Genomic DNA, 22,774 nt, shown 5'->3' with positions numbered 1-22,774 from the left:
TATTATTGTTTGTTTATTTTTTTTTTAGAGGGTAAATTCATGCCTAAAACACTCCAATGTGTTTCTTTTCTAGATTCCTGTCTCGGTGTCGGCGATAAGTTCGACCAACCATCCAGTGAAGGTGGGCCTGTCTGATGCCTTCGTGGTGGTCCACAGAATCCAACAAATTCCCAGTACGTAGAAGAAGGGTATTAAATCCAATGGGTGTGGGTGGGCAAGAGACTAATTCAAGACCACCCACAAGGTTTGAGGCACGAATCACTTAATTCATTTCAGCCCGTTAATGAAAATGTAATTGTATTGGGTGTATAACTCTCAATGGGGTTTTCTGTCTTATTGTTTCTCTTGAACTAATAATAGGGCCAATTTTTAATAGTCGTATTAGTATTTATTAAGTGCTTATTGTTTGCTGAGCACTGTACTAAATGCTAGGAAATAATTCTCAGTTGGTAAGTAGACACATTAGTGCTTCAGGGGGCTCGCGATCTAGAGACAAGTGATGAGAAGCAACGTGACCTGACAAGAAGCAGTGTGGCTTAATGGAAAGAGCACAGGTACTATAAAATGGGGATTAAGACTGTGAGCCCCAAGTGGGACAACCTAATAACCTTATATCTATCCCAGCACTTAGAACAGTGCTTGGCACATAATAAGCACTTAATACCAACAGTATTATAGGAGTCAGAAGACCTGGGTTCTAATTCTGGCTCTGCCACTTGTCTGCAGTGTGACCTTGAATAAGCCACTTGACTTCTCTGGGCCTCAGTTGTCTCATCTGTAAAATGAGGATTAAGACTGTGAACTCCATGTGGGACTTTTGTCCGCGGCTTTTGTCGGTTAAAACTTTAACTCAGAGAACTGGCAAGATTTAAATCAACTAGAATTCCCTACAGATGAGAAAGGGGAAGATGTTCAGGATTTCTTTGGGGAAAATAGGCAAGGTGAAGTTTTGGATCTTTTTTGTTGTTGATGTTGAAAAGGGAAATGGGACATGGACTGTGTCCAACCCGATTATCTTGTATCTATCCCAGCACTTAGTACAGTACCTGGCACTTAGTAAGTGCTTAACAAATATGGCCCTTCTGTGTGAAAGACACTGACCTAAGCACAGGGAAAAATTTCATAGGTGAGAATTAGATACGGTTCCTGGCCCTCAGAGGGCTCCCAATCTAAGGATAAAGAAGGGAGAGGGACATCTCATATATCTATCCCTACACCTAATAAGAAGCTGCATGGCATTGAGAAGCTTCCCAGCGTAGTGGATGGAATACGGGTCTGGGAGTTAGAAGGTCATAGGTTCTAATGCCCCACTTGTCTGCTGTGTGACCTTGGGCAAGTCACTTTACTTCTCTGTGCCTCAGTTACCTCATCTGTAAAATGGGGATTGAGCCTGTGAGCTCCATGTGGGACAGGGACCGTGTCTAACTTGATTTGCTGTATCCACACAGCATTTAGAATAGTGCCTTGCACATAGTAAGCGCTTAACAAATTCATTATTTTTATTACAATGTTTGACGCATAGTAAGTGCTTAACAAATGCCATGATTACAAAAGAAGAGAAACGCAAGGACCTAGTCAGCCTTCCCAGGCAGAAACAGGGGCTGATAGGAAGTGCCGACAGGGTAAGAGCAGCTTCTCTTAGAGAAGCAGCGTGGCTCAGTGGAAAGAGCACGGGCTTTGGAGTCAGAGGTCATGGGTTCAAACCCCAGCTCCGCCAATTGTCAGCTGTATGACTTTGGGCAAGTCACTTAACTTCTCTGGGCCTCAGTTCCCTCATCTGTAAAATGGGGATGAAGACTGTGAGGCCCCATGTGGGACAACCTGATCACCTTGTATCCCCCCAGCGCTTAGAACAGTGCTTTGCACATAGTAAGTGCTTAACAAATACCATTATTATTCTTATTATTCTCTCCCAGGCCGCAGACTTTCTGGTGGAACTCTAGCAAGTCTGCTCGCTTATCCTTAAACATTCCACCTCATCTGCCCCCAGTGTTTACCACATGGGTGAGATTCAGCCTTATTTCACTTCCTCCATCACCTCCACAATAAGGCTATTCGATGACTCAGAGATGATTCCTACAATGGTACCAGAGTCCCCGTGACCTCTATAACACCAATCGGCCCCCACAACCACCGACTCTACTCTTCAAGGGTTTAAGCAGCGTGGTTCAGTGGAAAGAGCCGTGGACTTTGGAGTCAGAGGTCATGGGTTCAAATCCCGGCTCCGCCACTTGTCAGCTGTGTGACTTTGGGCAAGTCACTTCACTTCTCTGGGCCTCAATTCCCTCATCTGAAAATGGGGATGAAGACTGTGAGCCCCCCGTGGGACAACCTGATCACCTTGTATCCCCTCCAGCGCTTAGAACAGTGCTTCGCACATAGTAAGTGCTTAATAAATGCCATCACTATTTCCCGGGAAAGACTGTTGGAGAGACTCCTCGTGACTCTGCCTCACCAGTCTGCGATTTGTGAGACGTCCCCTTAATCCAAGAAAGCTACTAATTCCAGGTGGATATTCCAGAAACCCAGTTGTTCTTCCAACAAAACAGGAATATATGAGTCGGCGCGTCTGATATAATAACCGCCTGGAAGAACTGTTAAATAACGTCCACCCATGGAGAGCTGATGAGCTTCGCTTTAAGGCAGCATGTTCCTGCATTCTTGTCTTTCAAAGTTGTTAAATCAACCGTGCCTCCAGTCAATTATGGCAAAAGTGAAATGAAAGACTAGTTGTTTTAGTTTATTTGTTGGTTCTTTAGGACACAGGAAGAATTTCAATTGCAGCTTGCTTTTGTCAGAAAGCACCTCAGAGATCCTGTAGTTATATTTTTGGCTTCTGTTGGTTAAACCTTTAACTCAGAGAACTGGCAAGCCTTAAATAAACTAAATTTCCCTTCAGATGAGAAAGGGAAAGATGTTCAGGATTTCTTTGGGGAAAATAGGCAAGATGAAGTTTTGAGTCGTTTTTGTTGTCGATGTTGAAAAGGGAAAGAAAAAACTTTTGAAGTACAAATACATTTCCTTTTCGGGGACCTTTAGGTCATGTCTCACGGTCAGTTTGCAGTTGTGATGGTCCCACATAACATCCTTTTAGCTGTTTTATGTAAAAGCCTGGTTGTGACAGCTGTGTTAGAGGATTCAAGGAAAAAGTCTTCCCCTGGGATCTGTACCATTTGGGCACTTGATATTCACCCTTCCTTCAGTCCCATAGCATTTCTGTACAAAACCATAATTTATTTTAGAGTCTGTCTCCCCTTCTAGACTTTGAGCTCCTTCTGGGTGGGGGAATGCGTCTGTGCATTGTGGGCAGGGAACGTGTGTGTGTGCATTGTTATATTGTACTCTCCCAAGAGCATAGTACGGTGCTTTGCACACAGCAGGCATTCGGTAAATATGATTGAATGGTAAATGAATGAGTACTCTCCCAAATGCTTAGAACACTGTTCTGCACACAGTAAAGTCTCGGTAAACACCAGTAATTGATTGACTGATCCATAGTGCACGGATTGGAGTTATCATTCAGGCAGAAGGAAAAGCAAAGGCATTTGGATCTGATGATATGTGCAACTCCAAAGCCAGCAGGTTAATCTTCCCCCTCAAAATGCTCTAGCCATGGCACTGAGCTTGGCCAAGTCATTTAACTTCCCCATGCCTCTGTTTAGTCATCTGCAAAATACCTGTTCTCCTTCCTGCTTAGGCTGTGAGTCCCAGGTGGGATGAGGACTGTGTCTGATCTCTTGATCTTGTACCATCACAATGTTTCATACAGTACTTGGCACATAGTAAGCACTTAACAGATAATAATAATAATAATAATAACAATAATAATAATAATAATAGCATTTATTAAGCGCTTACTATGTGCAAAGCACTGTTCTAAGTGCTGGGGAGGTTACAAGGTAATCTGGTTGTCCCACGGGGGGCTCACAGTCTTAATCCCCATTTTACAGATGAGGTTACTGAGGCACAGAGAAGTTAAGTGACTTGCCCAAAGTCAAACAGGTGACAATTGGCAGAGCTGGGATTTGAACCCATGAACTCTGACTCCAAAGCCCATGCTCTTTCCACTGGGCCATGCTGCTTCTAGATGTCATCATTATTATTATAAGATTATCATTAGTATTGGTGTCATTATTATTATTGTTGTATCAGTATTTTTTCTGCCAACTCAGGTTCAGGAGGAAGGAATTAGTAAGTAAGCTCCTTACGGGAAGGGAACGTATCTACCAACTCTGTTGTATTCTCCCAAGCACTTAGTACAGTCCTCTGCACAAAGTAAGTACTCAGTAAGTACCATTGATTGGTTAGTTGATTGATTTTCTGCCAACTGGGATTCAGGGAAAAGGAGTGAGTAATAATAATTAAATAGTTATGGTACTTCTTAAGTGCTTACTATGTGCGAAGAACCGTTCTAAACTCTGGGGTAAGTACAAGTTAATCAGGTCGGATACAGTCCCTGTCTCACATGGGGCTCACACTTTTAATCCCCATTTTGCAGGTGAGGTAATTGAGGCCCAGAAAAGTTAAATGACTTGCCCAAGGTCAAACAGCAGACATGTGGCAGAGCCGGGATGAGAACCCCGGGATTAGAAGGGATTTGATCCTTCTGACTCCCAGGCCAAACTGCTTCTCCGTAAGTAAGCTATCTTGTTTTGGGCAAGGAATGTGTCTGTCAGCTCTGTTGTACTCTCATAAGCGCTCAGTACACTGCTCTGCACCCAGTAAGCACTCAATAAATACCAATTGCTTGATTTACTGAGTGAGCGATGCATTGGCTGAATGTAGTAGCCACCCTGAGAGCCAACTGGCATGTAGCCTTGACAGCCAACCAGCTGGGATAAGCCCGGTTGCCCTTGAGTGACCACATCCCATTCGGAGAATCCCAAGAGGGTGGACTCTGGGCAAGGACACGCTGGAATTGTCTGTGCCATCATCCCACTTGGATCCATTGAGGAAGGAAGCAGGCCTGGAGGTTCAGCCGGGACAACGGACCAGTCCGTGGGAACCCAGAAGCCTCTGCCATGCTAAGCTATTGGCTGTCCGCTCACGCGGCAGCTAAACCCATTTCCGCATGTTCTTCCCCAAATCCAGATGGAGAACAGCTGGTCCTCGTCCTCTGTAACTGCTCAGGGACCGAATGACACTGAGCCCATTGTGGCCACCTGTCTTCAAAATCCCCCTTTGTTAGACTTTCTTCAGAAAGAAGGAGCGAGGCCTAAGTCAGTCAGTCAGTTGTATTTATTTAGTGCGTACTGTGTGCAGAGCACTGTACTAAGCTTTTGGGAGAGTACAGTATAACAATATGGCAGACACATTCCCTGCCCACAATGAGCTTACTGTCTAGAGGATGTGCATAGAGTTTAGAGGAAAGACCAGGATCCTGAGACACAGAGGACCTAGGTTATAATCCCACCTCCACCACACGCTTGCTGGGTGATGTTGGGTAAGACGTTTAACCTTTTAACTTTTTTGTGCCTCAGTTTCTTCATCCGTAAAATGAGGGTTAAATGCCTGTTCTCCCTCCTCCTTAGATTGTGACTCAGGGACTGTGTTTGATCTGATTAACCTGGATCTCCTGCAGAACTGAGGATAACATAAGTGCTTAATAACTAGCATAATTACTTTTATTAGAGGGCCCATTTTTCAGTCTATAATCATCTTTGCTGTCCCACGCCAAAGCTTTCATTTAGGTCCCAGTAGCCGAAAATGCATGGCCTAGTGGATAGAGCACGAGCCTGGGAGCCAGAGGACCTGGGTTCTAATCCTGGCTCCACCACTAGTGTGCCTTGTGACCTAAGGCAATTCAATTCACTTCCCTTTACCTGTTTCCTCATATGTAAAGTGGGGATTAAGACTGTGAGCCCCACAAGGGACTGGGACTGTGTCCAACCTGATGTATCTACCCCAGCGCTTAGTACAGTGCCTGGAACGCAGTAAGGGCTTAACAAATACTATTATTAAAAAAAAGTTTTCTGGTAAGGAATCCACCAATGCCAAGGAAACTCTTCCAGCAGAACAGGCTTAGGGTATCAGCCAAAGCCTTTGAGACAAGAAGTGCTGTAGGCACATATGCACTGTGAATAATCCACCCAGAAAACCACTGACCAATCTCCATATCAATTCAGGAAAGACCAGGAGGAAATGGGTTTATTAAGCTTTCACAGGAGTAGATAATCAACCTTTTCCTGCACCATTTTGCTGAGTCCAAATAGCGAGATGGACTAACGGGGAGCCTAAAAAAAATGTTATTTGCCCACCTATCCCCAAGATGCTGATGCGCAACAAAGGTTTGCAATGGCAACAAAGAACTGACTGCTATCGCTAAAATTGTAATCTAGGCAGTGCATTGTCCAACTATGAATGGACAGACAAAGAACTGGAAAACAATGAATGAGAGTATCTTTTGGCAGACTTTGCCCATTCACTTTCAGCATCCTAAATCATATAAGCCCATTCAGCTCTCTGGAGCATTCACATGCTTTTTCTTTTTTTATGGTATTCGTTAAGCACTTACTGTGAGCGAGGCACTGTACTAAGCACTGGGGTAGGTATATGCTAATCAGGTTGGGCACAGTCCCTGTCCCCCATAGGGCTCACAGTCTTAATCCCCATTTTCCAGAGGAGGTAACTGAGGCACAGAGAAGTGAAGTGACATACCCAAGGTCACGCAACAGATATATGGCAGAGCAGGGATTAGACCCCAGGTCCTGATTCCCAGGCCACACTGTTTATTCATACCTACCTTCAGCATTTACATAGGCATGTTTATTCAGTTGGACTTTTGATTATTTATTGTGATTGCTCTGTAAATATTTTTATGTCTGACTCCTCTTTATGGCCAGGGAATGTGTCATGTCCTTTGTTTTGCTATTCCCCAGTGCTTAGTATGGTGCATTCCACCCACTAAATGCTAGTTTTTTATTTTTTGTGGTGTTTAAGTACTTATTTTTGGGCCAGAAACTGAACTAAGAGGTGGGGTAGGTACAAGCTAATAGGGTTGGACACAGTCCGTGTCCCACATTGGATCACAGTGTTAATCCTCATTTTACAGATGAGGGAACTAAGACCCAGCCAGAGAAGTCAAGTGAGTTTCCCAAGGTCACACAGCAGACGAGTGGTGGAGCAGGGATTTAAATGCAGATCCTCTTACTATAAATGGTGATGGTATTTGTTAAGTGTTTACTATGTGCTGAGCACTCTGCTAAGCACTGGGATAAAATGCAGGATATTACACTACTATTGCTACTACCACTACTACTCCTGAAATGGCATGGCCTTTTGGAAGGAGCACAGGGCTGGGAGTCAGAGGACCTGGGTTCTAATCCTGGCTCTGCCACTAGTCTGCTGGGTGACTTTGGGTAAGTCACTTAATTTCAGTGTGCCCCAGTTACCGCATCTGTAAAATGGGGATTAAGACTGAGCTCCTTGTGGGACCGGGACTGTGCCCAAATTAATTAGCTTGTATCTACCCCGGTGCTTAGTACAGTGCCTTCTGGCATTTCGTAAGTGCTTAGCAAATACCATGAAAAGCAGGGGTGGGGGTAGAGAGATGTGTTGCCAACTTGTACTTCCCAAGCGCTTAGTACAGTGCTCTGCACACAATAAGTGCTCAATAAGTACGATTGATTGAATGAATGAATGAAGAAGAAGAAGAAAAAGTGAAAGGCAAAAGGGAGAAGGGCAGGAGGAGGAATTGAGGCAGCATGGCCTCGTGGAATGAGCATGGAATTGAGAGTCTAGTCACAGCGCAACCACTGGCCCGCTGCGTGAACTTGGGCAAATCACTTCACCTCTCTGGGCCTCAGTTTCCTCATCTGTAAAATGGAGATGAAGTAGACCACAAGTCCCATGGAGGACAGAGAATTTGTCCAACCTGATAACCTTGTATTTACCCCAGCACTCAGCACATAGTAAGTGCTTAATAAATATCATAATTATTAAGGGATAAAGGGAGAGAGGTAGGGAAAAGAGAAAGGGTCGAGGTGGAGAAAGAGGAAAGTAGGAAGATAAAAAGGGAGGGGGGAATGTAGGTGTCTCTATGAGCTGCAGTCTGTAAGGATAAGGACTTTATCAGCTCACCCTCTCCCCTCCACCTCCCTGGCCCCCCATTCTCAAAATAGTAGACATCCCAGCTAGACCTACTCAGTTTGAGCCCCAGAAAATCCTTTTAAGTATAAATCATATCTATAAATTATATATTATGAATGATTTTTCCATAGTAATGTCTGTCTCCCCTTCTTGACCGCAAGCTCACTGTGGACAGGGAGTGTGTCGACCAACTCTGTTGTATGGTATCCTCCCAAGCGCTTAGTACAATGCTCTGTACACAGTAAACACTCAAATACCATTGATGATGATGGTGGTCAAGCCAGGTCTTGTTTTAAAGCAATCTATGTTGTTAGATTAGACTTGTTATTCAAGATGCCCTCCATATCCTCATCCCCATCAGGAGCAATTACTGAGCATCTACCATGTGCAGAGCATTGTAGCCTGAGAATGTTGGTTGTGTTTGGTCATGGGTGAAGAAAGAACTCTTTGCTTTCTTGAGCAATTGGCATTTCAATTGAGGGGGTAAAAAGGAACATTTTCAAACAAGCCTTTTGGCACTTTGTATACCTAATGGCTTGCTGTTTAGATTTCCGCCTGATGGAATTCTTTATAAACACATTTGGATGATGTGGTTTTCAGGAAAATTGACCCAAAGCATTGTCAGAGTATGGTTGACTTAAAAAACAAGACACGTTTGGGTTTCTGTCCATACTACAAAAGCTTAACTTTAAGGTCAGAGGAAAGAGACAGTAATGCCACTTTTGCATTTCAAGCACTTAGTATGGTGCTTTGCGTACAGTAGCGCTCAGTAAGTACTATTGAATGAGTGAACTTGGAATAAAATTCATAAAAGCACACTGGGACTTATGGAAGTCCAGTTAGAATTTTGTGCTCCATCTTTTTTCCACTTCTTTCTGACACTTTTTGAAAGGTGGACATGAAGAACAAAAATAATAATAATAATAATGATAATTGTGGTATTTGTTAAGCACTGGGCCAAGCACTGTACTAAGTGCCTGGATAGATACAAGATAATTAGTTCAGACATAGTCCCTGCCCCTCTCCCGAGGGGGAGGGAAAATAAATATATAATCTCCATTTCACAGATGAGGAAACTGAGATATGGAGAACTTGGGACTTACCCAAGGTCACAGAGCAGGCAAATGGGAGAGCTGAGATTAGAATTCAGCTCCTCTGAATTTCTCTGAGGTCCAAGTCCTCAGAGGTCCTCTGACTTCCAGCCTCATGCTCTTTCCATTAGGCTACACTGCTTCTCTAAAGAAAGATAAACTTGTCCAAGCTCTGACGCTTGCCAGCTGTGTGACATAAGGCAAATCATTTAATTATTTTGGGCCTCAGTTTCCTCATCAGTAAAATTGGGATTCAATATCTGTTTTCCCTCCTTCTTGAGTGAGAGCCCCATGTGGGACAGGGACTATGTTTTGCCTGATTATTCATTCATTCAGTCAGTCATATTTATTGAGTGCTTACCGTGTGCAGAGCACTGTACTAAGCGCTTGGAAAATACAATACAGCAATAAAGAAAATCCCTGTCCACAGTGGGCTCACAGTCTGGATGGGGGGAGACAGACATCAATACAAGTAAACAAGAATCAATATAAATAAATAGAATTATACACATATACATATATTCATAAGTGCTGTGGAGCGGGGAGAGAGGGAAAGAGCAAAGGGAGCGAGTCATAGTAACGCGGAAGGGAGGGGGAGGTGAGGATAAGTGGGGCTTAGTCTGGGAAGACCTCTTGGAGGAGATGTGCCTTTGGTAGGGCAAAGTGAAGTATGGACTGAAGTGGGGAGAGGCAGGTGGTTGGGAGGTGAGAAAAGAGGCTGATTCTGTAGTCCAGGCGGGATAAGATGAGTGATTGTACTAACATGGTAGCAGTTTGGATGGAGAGGAAAGGGTGGATCTTGGTGATGTTGTGAAGGTGAGACCAACAGATTTGGTGACAGATTGGATGTTTGGGGTGAATGAGAGAGTGGAGTCAAGGATGACACCAAGGTTATGGGCTTGTGAGATGGGAAGGATGGTTGTTCCATTTACAGTGACGGGAAAGTCCAGGGGAGGGCAAGGTTCGGGAGGGAAGATAAGGAGCTCTGTCTTGGACATGTTGAGTTTGAGGTGGAGGGAGGACCCACTCCAGTGCTGGGTACAGTGTTCAGCACAAAGTAAGCGCTTAACAAATACCACAGTTGTAATTATTATAATTACCTGAAAATTCATTCTAGGCCAACATGAATTCTTTTATGCCATCAAATCAGAGATTAATAAGAGCAGATTCAGAGCTGTTTGTTTTAATAGAAGCCAAACTAGGTAGCAGTGCTTACGGACAGCATTCCGCCTGGAATGAGGAAATTGCTTTTTGCTAGGAATTATCATAAATCTGGACAGTATTTGTTGAAAATCGGAAATGGAATTCACCTCAAGCACTGCTATCGAAAACAGCCTATCCTGACTTTAAGCCCAGCCTGACTTCTGTTTCCTGTTGCCCTGATTTCTTGATTACGACCCCGTTGTTTAGCTTTTTATAATCCACTTTGTATCTGGGGAGTTTTACTTTTTCAGAAAAATGACTCTTGAAACTCAAAACTAGCTCTGTCTGGGAGAAGGGTGAGATTACGGGCTATTTCTCTCATTTAAAATGTTTCTTCCATTGGGAGCTTCGTTAAATGAATTAAGGTCCCAAATTCTAACAAGCAGGAGAAAAATCCTGAAATTGTTTATAGATTTGAGTTATTTTTGATCTCATGCCAACCGTCAACACTCAGCTATTAAAATCAAGAAGAGGGCAGACCACGGGACAGTGGAGACAGATTCCTTCTTGGTTTAACTCTGAGCGACAACACAGTTCCTCGATGTGTAAGGTCCCTTGAGGACCCCACTTTTCCACTGAAGCTTTCTGAATGCACAAATAGATGAAGGTTAAGCAACCGTTACACGAGACATCCTTTTGTGACGGAACATAAAACACTTCGAAGGTAGATAGCGTCTCCCCATATTGAAATTTCTTTGTTCTGATAGAGATAAATATGCAAGATTGCAATATGCAAATATGCAAGATGGAGGAAAGATGTTTGATGGTAGACTGTCAGAATGCAGTCGCCAGAGCAGAATGCAGCTTCTGTGTTGAGTTCTTTCCTTTGCCTTCCATTACCTTAGTAAGTTGCCTTCCCAAATTGAGAACTGTTGGACAATGTTCAGGGTAGAGAATGGATATGTCAATTTATCAAATACTGCTATTTATTAGGACCTACTCTATGCAAAGCACTGTCCTGAGTGCATGGGAGAGAACAAAGGTGCTCAGAAACTTATTTCCTGCCCTTAAAGTGTTTACAATATTATTCTTTCTTTTTTAATGTTATAATGTTTAGTGCTTACTATGTGTCAAACCCTGTTCTGAACACTGGGTCAAATGTAAGTTAAGCAGGTTGGACACAGTTGGACTGAAGATAAATGAAGTTTGGATGTGTTCCAAGGACTTTATGCACTGGAGTAGATATAGCTTAATCAGGCTGGACATGGTTCCTGTCCCACATGGGGCTCACGGTTTAAATAGGAGGGAGAACAGGTATTTAATCCCCATTTTAAAGTTGAGGACAGTAGGTACAGACAAGTTCAGTGACTTGCCCAAGGTACACAGCAAGAAGTTGGCATAGCTGGGATTTGAACCTAGGTCCTCTGATGGGCTCATACTCTTTCCACGAGCCTGTGCTGCTTCTCAGGGGCATTCCCTGGCCATATTCTTGGACTCCACATTTAGTAATGATAGTGTTGCCAACTTAGTGGCCAAGTGGAAAGAACCTGGGCTTGAGAGTTAGAAGTCCTGAGTTCTAATTCCATTCTGCCAGTTACTTGCTGTGTGGCCTTGGACAAGTAACCTAATTTCTCTATGCCTCAATTTCCTCATCTGTAAAACGGGGATTCAATACCTGTTCTCCCTCCTATTTGAACTTTGAGCCCCACGTGAGATGGGGGCTGTGTCCAGCCTGAATAAGTTGCATCTACCCCACTGCATAAAGTCCTCGGGACACAGCCGAAGCCCCAAAGGGGTTCTTTATTTCAAGTGGCTTTTAAAATAGCTTAGAAGATTCTGGTTTGCTGGATGGACTCAAGGATTTGGATTATGAAACATGGTTGGGGTGAGAGTATCGTTCTGGAGAGCGGTTAGTTGCTAGGGGTGCAAGAAGAAGTCGAGGGGAGGGAGAACTTTTCTTCCTCTCATGGCCTCCCCATTGTTCAGTTGAATTTTGACCACCCAGATGTCCACCTCCAGAGTGAAGCTATATCTTTACCACCCATCTTGAAACTGAGTGTCATACTTTTATTAAAAGGGTTTTAGAAACTCGAATATTTTAGGGCTATAGTTACTCTAAAACCTTGGCTGAAGCACCTTACCAAAATTTCACTCTTTCACTATTCCCATATATTTCATATGTCTTTCACTAATTGTCAAAAGTGAACACCCTTCATCTAATCCCTGACCAATTCTGACAATCTGTGCACCCAAAAATGGACTACTTAAAAGCCACAATCAGTAAAGATCTTTTTTTATATCTAGGATAGCACAGGGGCTAAGGTTAGGAATGGAGAAATATTTAAGGCAAAGGTTAAGTTTTAGGGTCAGTTTGTTTTTCAAAGATTGAACTGCTGACAGCAGATCATTACCTTTTATGATTCTTCCTTATCGTAATGACAACATGTCTGAACATAATCCTTGTAGTTCTAGCTTCACATTCAGACATCAATAATTCAAGCATCTACTTTTAACTGAAATATGAGAGTGACCCAGTCATTTGAAAGGTCAAATAGGGGACACATCTCAATGTTTAGAGTATTTATTACCATTAGTGGACGCCAACAGAGCTAGTGAATTTCTCTGTTCAAAAAGAGAATGTGACGAACGATTCTAATCTTGAATGTTTTGGGTTTTTTTCTTTTACGGTATTGACTAAGCACTTACTGTGTGTCAAGCACTAGTCTAAGCATTGGGGTAGATACAAGTGAATCAGGTAGGACACGGTCCCTGTTCCACATGGGACTCACAGTCTAAGTAGGAGGGAGAAGAGGTATTGAACCCCCAATTTACAGTTGAGGTAACTGGGGCACAGAGAAGTGACTTGCCCAAGTCCACATAACAAGCAATTGGCAAAGCTGGGATTACAACCTAGTTTGCATATAAATCAGTCAATCAATGAATCACATTTATTGAGCACTTACTATGTGCAGAGCACTGTACTAAGCACTTGGGGGAGAGTACAATCCAACAGAATTAGCAGATACGTCCCCTGCCCATAACGAGCTTACAGTCATTTTACAGCTTCCAGGGTTTGGGGGTATTGGGTTTTTGCATGGTCAGGCCATAAAGATTTTTGTTCATGTGTATTTTAAGATTTCAAGAGTGAAAGCAGTAGATACCGGTAAAGGATCTACAATAAAATTTCATTAATTTGGAACCCACTATTCTTGAGTTTTTCATAATTTTGACTTGCCAACTTCCCTGTTTCTTTCCTGAACATCATCTGATGCTTCCAGTGGAAGATGGTGGCTAGCACATTATTATTTTTATTATTATTCATTAACCAGTGGCAGACAACTCTGTGAAAACACTGTAGAAAAACACTGATCACAGCTGTTGGCCCAGGGTTAAATAGAAAGATTTGAAAAGACAGTAGCGAAAGAGGCAAGCCAGTAGAACCAACCTTACCAAGGAGTTTGAGGAGATTCACAGACAGTCACATATGTAGACACACAAACACAAACTCCAGTAGTTATGCAATAAAACTGCATTTTAAAATGTCTTTTACAATTCTGGGCAGTCAGTAATGAAGACTGAAGATGAATGAAACATGGGCCTGGGAATCAGAAGAACCTGGGTTCTAATTCTGACCTTGCCACTTGTCTGCTCTGGGAAAATGGCCAAGTCCCTTAACTTTTCAGTGCCTCCGTTTCCTCACCTGTTAAATGAGCTACATAGGTCACGAGCCCCGTGTGGAACAGGGACTGCATTCAACTTGATTATGTAGTATCTACCTCAGCGCTTAATATAGTGTTTGATACAGTTACCGCTTAACAAATACCACAATTAGTATTAATTACTATTAGAATTGGAAAAAGGTGCCACTGCAAATTTGAGAGCCTTGTTTAAAAATGCATGATCCTAATGGAAAGTTATACACATGATTTGGGTAGCAATAAAAGCCTCATTAAATTGGACTGGAGATTTTTTTTTTTTTTTTGGTAAATTGTATTTGTTAAGCACTTACTACATGCCAAGCTCTGTATTAAGCACAATACAAATTAATCAAGTTGGACACAGTCCCAGTCCCTGCTCACAGTCTTGATCCCCATTTTACAGATGAGGGAACTGAGATAGAGAAGTGAGGTGACTTGCCCAAGGGGTCACACAGCAGGCAAAAGGTGGAGCTGAGAATTCTTAGGATTAACTCCTTAAATAGGATTTCATTTTCAAATGTCAAAGAGAATGATTTGATCAAGTTGTAAACCAAACTTTAAAAGAACTATCCATATTTTTCAACTCTCTAGTTCATACCAGTTCTTATATTTCCAAGATACTCTCCTCCCCAGCAGAGAAAATTCCCCATTGATTTCTCCATACCCTTTTGAATCTTATTAATCTCTAATGTTATATTTACATAGAGTTGGAGCCTACAGTGGCAGGCTATAACTTCACTGGTGTATAACCAAATTCTCTACTGGCCACACTGCCTGTGCCTCAAATTATCTATCAATCATGTCTTCTAGCTAATCCAATAAAAATATCACCGCTGCAAATTAGCATGTACTCTTGGACTGTTTGAATAATTAATCAGATTAGTATACGTTTGAATTGGGTTCCTTAGGAATTTTGATTCCTATCAGGTTTTTAATTGGCAACTCCTGCAACATTGGTGTTTTTAAGTGGATTTTGGGGGAACAATCCAAATGGCTTAACCTCGGTTAAGGAAGGAGCGAAGCAGATCACTGGGGTTCATTAGGCACCACCCGGGCCTTGATTTCTTTCCCCTCCATGCATTCAGTTCAGTTTTCAGGAAGGAAGACAAATCTATATTTTTTGGAATCTGCCACACGGACGTTGCTTAATCCGACGTGTTTGGCAGGTGTATTATCCCTGGGACTCATCAGGGTCAGGCACTTGATGTCTCTTATCCGTGGCTGGGGAATCAAAGAAAATCTCATCTGTTTTCCTTGGGTTTTTGGAACATGGAAACTGAATGGGGAATGCAGTATGTCCTGATGAATAGAGCATGGGTCTGGGTGTCAAAAGGACCTGCATTCTAATTCCGGCACGGCCACTTCGGGCAAGTCACTTCACTTCTCTGTAGCTCTGTTACCTCATTTGTAAAATGGGGATTAAGACTATGATCCCTATGTGGAGCAGGAACCATGTCCAACCTGAATATCTTGTATATGCCCCAGTGCTTTGTACAGGGTCTGGCAACCAATCAATCAGTTGTATTTATGGAGCACTTACTGTGTGCAGAGCAGTGAACTATGCTCTCAGGGGAGTACAATATAACAGAGCCGGTAGCCACGTACCCTACCCACAATGAGCTTACAGTCTAGAAGAGGAGACAGATACTGATATTACATTGTAGACTGACCCAATCGATCCACAGCAAATTCTCTGCAAATTGAATTTTATTCATTCATTCATTCATTCAATCGTATTTATTGAGCGCTGACTATGTGCAGAGCACTGTACTAAGCGCCTGGGAAGTACAAGTCAGCAACATATAGAGATGGTCCCTACCCAACAACGGGCTCACAGTCTAGAAGGGGGAGACAGGACAACAAAAGTGTTTGAATAAGGTATAAATAAATTAACAATACTGATATTACATTGTAGACTGACCCAATCGATCCACAGTAAATTCTCTGCAAATCAAATTTTATAATGAAGAGTGAATAAGGTATAAATAAATTAACATACAATCGGCTCATATTGGGTTACTAGAGGCAAGGTGGAGATGTGGAGAGGAAAAGTTAGAGACTTCAGGATGTTAGGAAGGTTTATCCTTAAACCTTAGAATTGGTGTCAAGGAAGGCAACCACTACACAGTTCCTCCAAGCAAGAGAGAGAATATTGAGATAAATTGAGATAGATCTCGGTGAGTTGGGAAATTCCTTGTAAACTTATATTCCTAACTTGAAAAATATAGACTGATTATAGAGGTACAGGGGGAAAACAGTTTCTCTCCTGTGTGAACTGTGGAAGAGAAATGATATCAGGCCAGAACTTGATATTTCTGAAACAACTCAGTGATTTTTGAATCTTAGCCATTCTGTCTCAGAGCCGTAAATTCAGTATGATACCAGAAAAATCAAAATGGGATTCAGTAGCACCAGACTGTATTGTTCTCTTGGGCCTGTGGACACATAAGGAGCTCGTAGGTAATTTTAAAGCCCAAAGGGAATATGTTCCAGATTTGAGAGAGCCTGCTTTATAAATGAGAAGTCCAATCTAAATGCAAAATAATGACTGTCATATGCATGGTGAATATTGCCATTTTAAAAACTAATGATTTTGGCTTTTTGCGTATTGATTTCAGCCACCGTTTTTCATGTGGAATGAAGAACATTCTAAATTGCACATTGCATTGTTCCAGCTAGTCTAAATGTTGTTTCAACTCTTGGCAAGCTCTCTTGCCTCTACATATCCATAACAGAGAAGAAACATGGCCAAGTGGAAAGTGCACATGACTGGGAGTTGAGACCTTGCCCCTTAGCTGCTCTGTGCCTCAGTTTTCTCATCTGTAAAATAGGGATTAAATACCCAAACTACTTCCCTTTTGGACTATAAATCCCAGGTGCGACAGGGACTGGATCTATGGTATTTACCCCAGCCCCTAGCCTAGTGCTTAGCACACAGTGACCATTTAACAAACATCATTATTATTATTGTTGTTATTATTACCATCATTATATTCAGAAAGAAATCTTAGCTTGGGGCAGTAGTATTATCTGGTTGCCTAGATTTCACTTTCCGAAGTCATGCACAACAGCTCTAGGGAAGGCAAAATTTCATTTCTGGGTTAGGAACACTGGGGAGGAGCTCAGGAAATGAGTTGATAAGTTTGTGTGAAGCTTGAGAACCAACTCGGCATTTCCCTAAATCTTTGTTTTTGAAAGGTTCCTCCACCTGACAGTTTGAAGTCGTTTCAAAAGAATCCCTTGCTATGAAAAGAGGCTTTCATTTAAAATGGCAGCGGGCAGAATTTAATGTAATTTCTACCCTCCAGTGGTCTTTAAAAATTGCTCTCAGAGAATAATTTGAGTGGGAAAATTCTGAAAAATACCTTTTTTTTCCCTTCTTTCTTCCAATAGATGTACGGAGAAGAACAATTTATGAATACCATCGAGTAGAGCTACAGATGTCAAAGATTACCAACATTTCAGCTGTGGAAATGACACCGCTACCTAGTAAGTGGGTGTTTGAATCCATACATGCGCTAGTGGTGTGCGAGTACGGTACATAAGGCATGGCCTAGTGAAAAGAGCATAGGGCTGGGAGTCAGAGGACCTGGATTCTAATCCTTACTCTGCCACTTGTCTACTACATGACCTCACGCAAGCCACTTAATTTCCCTGGGCCTCATTTAAGAAATTAAGAATTGATTTCCCCCATTTAAGAAATGAAGATTCAATCCCTCTTCTCCCTCATACGTAGACTGTGAGCTCCCTGTGGGACCAAATCATCTTGTATCTACCCCAGCGCTTAGTACAGTGCTTGGCACATAGTGATCAGTCAGTCTTATTTATTGAACGCTTACTGGGTGCAGAGCAGTGTACTAAGCGCTTGGAAGAATATAGTATAATAGAGTCAATAGGCGTCCCCTCCCCACAACAATCTTACAGTCTAGAAGGGGTAAGAGCTTATTGTCACTCATTATTATTGTTGTTATCATCATCATTGTGATTATTATTAGTGTGACAACAAGTGTTACTAGTTCACTATCACAGAAGGTTCCAGGGTGGCAACAGAGATACCCCTGTGGCTAGCTGAAGCTGACTTATTCCTCCTCCATAGTCCACTGAGGTCTGTTGTGGACTATGTTAACAACCCACAGTGGCAATTTTACCATAATATTCTTATAACATGTCTTCTGCTATTACCCCTCCTCTCCTCAGGACACACAGATCAACACCTCAGTTCCTCTTATGACTCCCAGGGACCCTTCTCTTTTGCCCTCATCTCTCCAGCACTGAGTGCTCTGTCCACAGTAAGCGCTCAATAAATACTATTGACTGACTGACCGAATGTGTTAGTTCACAGCTCCTCGTTTGTGTTTGCTGTCCAGGTCATCATCTGTTACATTCTTCTGTAAGCATCAATCAATCGATCGTATTTATTCCCTAATTAACTCCCCAAGCCCAAGTCACATCAACCCATCGCCCACATCTAGCAGTGGCATATTTAGTATTTATTCATGCCCTCCCGCGGCACTGTATGTCAATCAGTCAATCGTTTTCATTGAGCGCTTACTGTGTACAGAGCACTGTATTAAGCACTGGGGAGAGTACAATATAACAATATAACAGAGTTGGTTAGACAACATTCCCTGCCCACAGTGAGTTTACAGTCTAGAAGGGGAGGCAGATGTTAATATAAATTATGGAGAAGTACTAAAGTGCTTTGGGATTGAGACTGTAATTCGTAGTCTCAATGCTCAGAAATATCATTTGCTTAACTAATCAGTCGATCAATCTATGATATTTATTCAGCATTTACTGCATGCAGGGCACTGTACTAAGCACTTGGGAGAATACAATAGATCCAAGTCAGTAGACATGTTCCCTGCCCACAACAAGTTTACAGTCTAGACAGTCTTTGTGATACTTTGAAAATAATAATTCTGGTATTTGTTATACTGAACTCTCACAAGCGCTTACTACAATGCTGTGCACACAGGAAACGCTCAATAAATGCAATTGAATTCCCAGCCAGATTGCTGGCTCCTACTACAGCTACTAATAATAAAAATCATGGTATTTGTTAAGCGCTTTCTATGTGCCAGGCATTGTACTGAGCATTGGGGTGGGTACAAGCAAATTGGGTTGGACTGAGTCCCTGTCCCACTTGGGGCTCACACTCTTAAGCCCCATATTACAGATGAGGTAACTGAGGCCTGGAGAAGTAAAATGACTAACCCAGGGTCACACAGCAAACAAGTGGTGGAGTTGGGTTTAGAACCCAGGAATTTCTGTTTTAACTCCTTAAATTGGACTAGAGATTTTTTTAATTTTTATTTTTGGTAAATTGTATTTGTTAAGCTCTTACTACATGCCAAGCACTTTATTAAGCGGCCCATGCGCTATCCATTATACCACGCTGTCTCCCTCATCACTGAACTGTATAAATTGTGGTTCTAGAGAAGCAGCGTGACTCAATAGGAAAGAGCACGGGCTTTGGAATCTGAGGTCAGGGGTTCAAATCCCGGCTCCACCAATTGTCAGCTGTGGGACTTTGGGCAAGTCACTTAACTTCTCTGTGCCTCAGTGACCTCATCTGTAAAATGGGGATTAAGACTGTGAGCCCCACGAGGGACAACCTGATCACCTTGTAACGTTCCCAGTGCTTAGAACAGTGCTTTGCACATAGTAAGTGCTTAATAAATGCCATAATTATTATTATTATTATTCTGCATTTTCAGGGACAATGCCTTGGGCTGAGTATTGATTCATACAGGGGTGTGGTTGGGAAGGCTGATAGGGAGCCAGATGTCTATGCCAGATGGGAAGCAGCATGGCACAGTGGATAGAGCACGGGCCTGGGAATCAGAAGGTCATGAGTTCTAATCCTGGCTCCACCACTTGTCTATTGTCTGACCTTGGGCAAGTCACTTAACTTCTCCGTGCCTCAGTTCCCTCATCCCTGTAAAATAGGGATTGAGACTGTGAGCTCCACGTGGGGCAGGGACTGTGCCCAACGCAATTTGCTGGTATCCACCCCAGCACTTAGAACAGTGCCTGGCACACACAGTCTGCTGTGGGACCTTGGCCAAGTCACTTCACTTCTCTGAGCCCCAGTTACCTCATCTGTAAAATGGGGATTTCATTCATTCAACCGTATTTATTGAGCGCTTACTGTGTGCAGAGCACTGTACTAAGTGCTTGGGAAGTACAAGTTGGGGATTGAGACTGTGAGCCCCATGTGGGACAGGGACTGTGTCCAAACTGATTGGCTTGTTTCCACCCCAGTGCCTGGCACATAGTAAGCGGTTAATAAATACCAGAATTATTATTGTCATCATCATTATTATTATTATTGTTGTTATTATTAGATGGCCGCTTCTAGACCCTTCCATCCCTTAGATCAATCAATCAATCAATCAATCATATTTATTGAGCGCTTACTGTGTGCAGAGCACTGTACTAAGCGCTTGGGAAATACAAGTTGGCAACATATAGAGACAGTCCCTACCCAACAGTGGGCTCACTCAAGAGAGATCTCCCTTAGCCTATCGCAGCTCCACCACTTACCTACTGAGTGTTCTTGGACAAGCCACTTACCTTTTCTGTGCTTCAGTTATTTATTTATTATTCTTTTTATTTTATGGTACTTAAGCACTCACTATGTGTCAGGCACCATTCTAAGCACTGGAGCAAGTATACGTTAATTAGGTCAGACAGTCCCTGTCCCACATGGGGCTCACAGTCTTAAGCAGGAGGAAGGACAGGTATTGAATCCCCCTTTTCCACTTGAGGAAACCGAGGCCCAGAGACATGAAATGACTTGCCCAAGGTCGCTCAGCAAACAGTTGGAAGAGCTGGGATTAGAACCCAGGGCCTCAGACTCACTAGGCCATGGTGCTTCTCAGTTCCCTCACCTGCTCTCCTGTTTGCTGTTAGAGGGGTCTGGTTTCACTTTGGGCTTTGATAGATCAGTCTTCCTGTAGCCTCCAGGAGAGGAAAGCCTCTTTATTCCAGTTTGCCATCCGGCAGCCTCTTTGATCAGCGGCTACTGTCAGCCAGTGCCTCAGGGCCACATCTAGGGTTTATCATCGGAGGCCTTGCTTCACTGTAAATCCAACTCTCTTAGAACACGGGGATCATGTACGTGCAGATTCCTGTTCAAGGACTCTGTGAGAAGCACTCATCAAGCAGCTGTCTTAGATGGGTTTCAGGAAGCAGCGTGGCTTAGCGGATAAAGCACGAGCTTGGGAGGCAGGAGGACCTGGGTTCTAATTCTGGCCCTGCCACTTGTCTGCTGTGCGACCTTAGGCAAGTCACTTCTCTTCCTCGGCGTGGCTCAGTGGAAAGAGCACGGGCTTTGGAGTCAGAGGTCATGGGTTCAAATCCCAGCTCTGCCAGTTGTCAGCTGTGTGACTTTGGACAAGTCACTTAACTTCTCTGTAACTTTACATCATCTGTAAAATGAGGATGAAGACTGTGAGCCCCACGTGGAGCAACCTGATTACCTTGTAACTTCCCCAGCACTTAGAACAGTGCTTTGCACATAGTAAGCGCCTAATAAATGCCATCATTATTATTATTATTATGGGTTCAAATCCCAGCTCTGCCAGTTGTCAGCTGTGTGACTTGGGCAAGTCACTTAACTTCTCTGTGCCTCATTTACCTCATCTGTAAAATGGGGATTAAGACTGTGAGCCCCCTGTGGGACAATCTGATCACCTCTTAACCTCCCCAGTGCTTAGAATAGTGCTTTGCACATAGTAAGCGCTTAATAAATGCCATCATTATTATTATTATTATGCTTTGGGACTCATTTACCTCATCTGGAGAATGGGGATTAAGACTGGGAGCCCGGTGTGGGACAGGGACTGTGTCCAACCCAATTACCTTGTACCTTCCCCAGTGCTTAGCGCAGTGCCTGGCACATAATATGTGCTTAACAAGCACCACAATTATTATTATTATTGTTTGTTGGTCATTAATGAAGGTCCCTTGCTTTTGGCTTCACCAGTAGGGTGACCCTTTCAAATGCCAGATCTCAAGGCTATTGGCATTCTTAGTGACACGTTATGATGGACTGAAGTCCTTTCCTCGGGCAAAATGTCCCCGGATCTGTTTTAGGACAGCCCAGGTCATTCATTCATTCATTCAGTCATATTTATTGAGCACTTAATGTGTGCAGAGCACTCTACTAAGCGCTTGGGAAGTACAAGTTGGTCCCCAGCAGCTTCCACAGAGTGTTAAAGCCCTCTGTTCTTATCCTTCTAGAAACAGAGAACAATGATATTTGTAATTTCTTTTATGGTTTCAAGTCCTTATTATGTGCACTAAGCACTGGGGTAGATAGAAGCTAATCAGGTTGGACACAGTCCCTGTCCCACATGAGGCTCACAGTCTTAATCCCCATTTTACAGATGAGGGAACTGAAGCACAGAGAAGTGAAATAATAATAATAATAATAATAATAATAATGGTATTTGTTAAGCACTTACTATGTGCAAAGCACTGTTCTAAGCGCTGGGGAGGTTACAAGGTGATCAGGTTGTCCCGGGGGGGCTCACAGTCTTAATACGCATTTTACAGATGAGAGAACTGAGGCACAGAGAAGTGAAATAACTTGTCCAAAGTCACACAGCTGATAATTGGCAGAGCTGGGATTTGAACCCATGACCTATGACTCCAAAGCCCGGGCTCCTTCCACTGAGCCACGCTGCTTCTCTATAAATGTCTGTCTCCCCCGCCACACTGTTTGCTCATTGTGGGCAGGGGATT

The 22,774-nt window shown here is 43.0% G+C and overlaps 1 protein-coding gene across 1 annotated transcript in view; it reads left to right on the top strand.

Annotated features, from left to right (window-relative positions):
* Positions 1–22,774, top strand: part of PLXDC2 (plexin domain containing 2) — a 251,643-nt gene that overhangs the window by 172,798 nt on the left and 56,071 nt on the right. Inside the window, exons 7-8 of the mRNA XM_038755652.1 lie at positions 74–173; positions 17,414–17,509. Coding sequence (XP_038611580.1) covers positions 74–173; positions 17,414–17,509 — 196 coding nt within the window. The remainder of the gene's footprint in view (positions 1–73; positions 174–17,413; positions 17,510–22,774) is intronic.

Source organism: Tachyglossus aculeatus, chromosome 13 (genome assembly GCF_015852505.1).
Source record: "Tachyglossus aculeatus isolate mTacAcu1 chromosome 13, mTacAcu1.pri, whole genome shotgun sequence".
NCBI lineage: Eukaryota > Metazoa > Chordata > Mammalia > Monotremata > Tachyglossidae > Tachyglossus > Tachyglossus aculeatus.
Note: the sequence above shows the minus strand (reverse complement) of the source record. Positions and strands in the feature narration are given on the sequence as shown.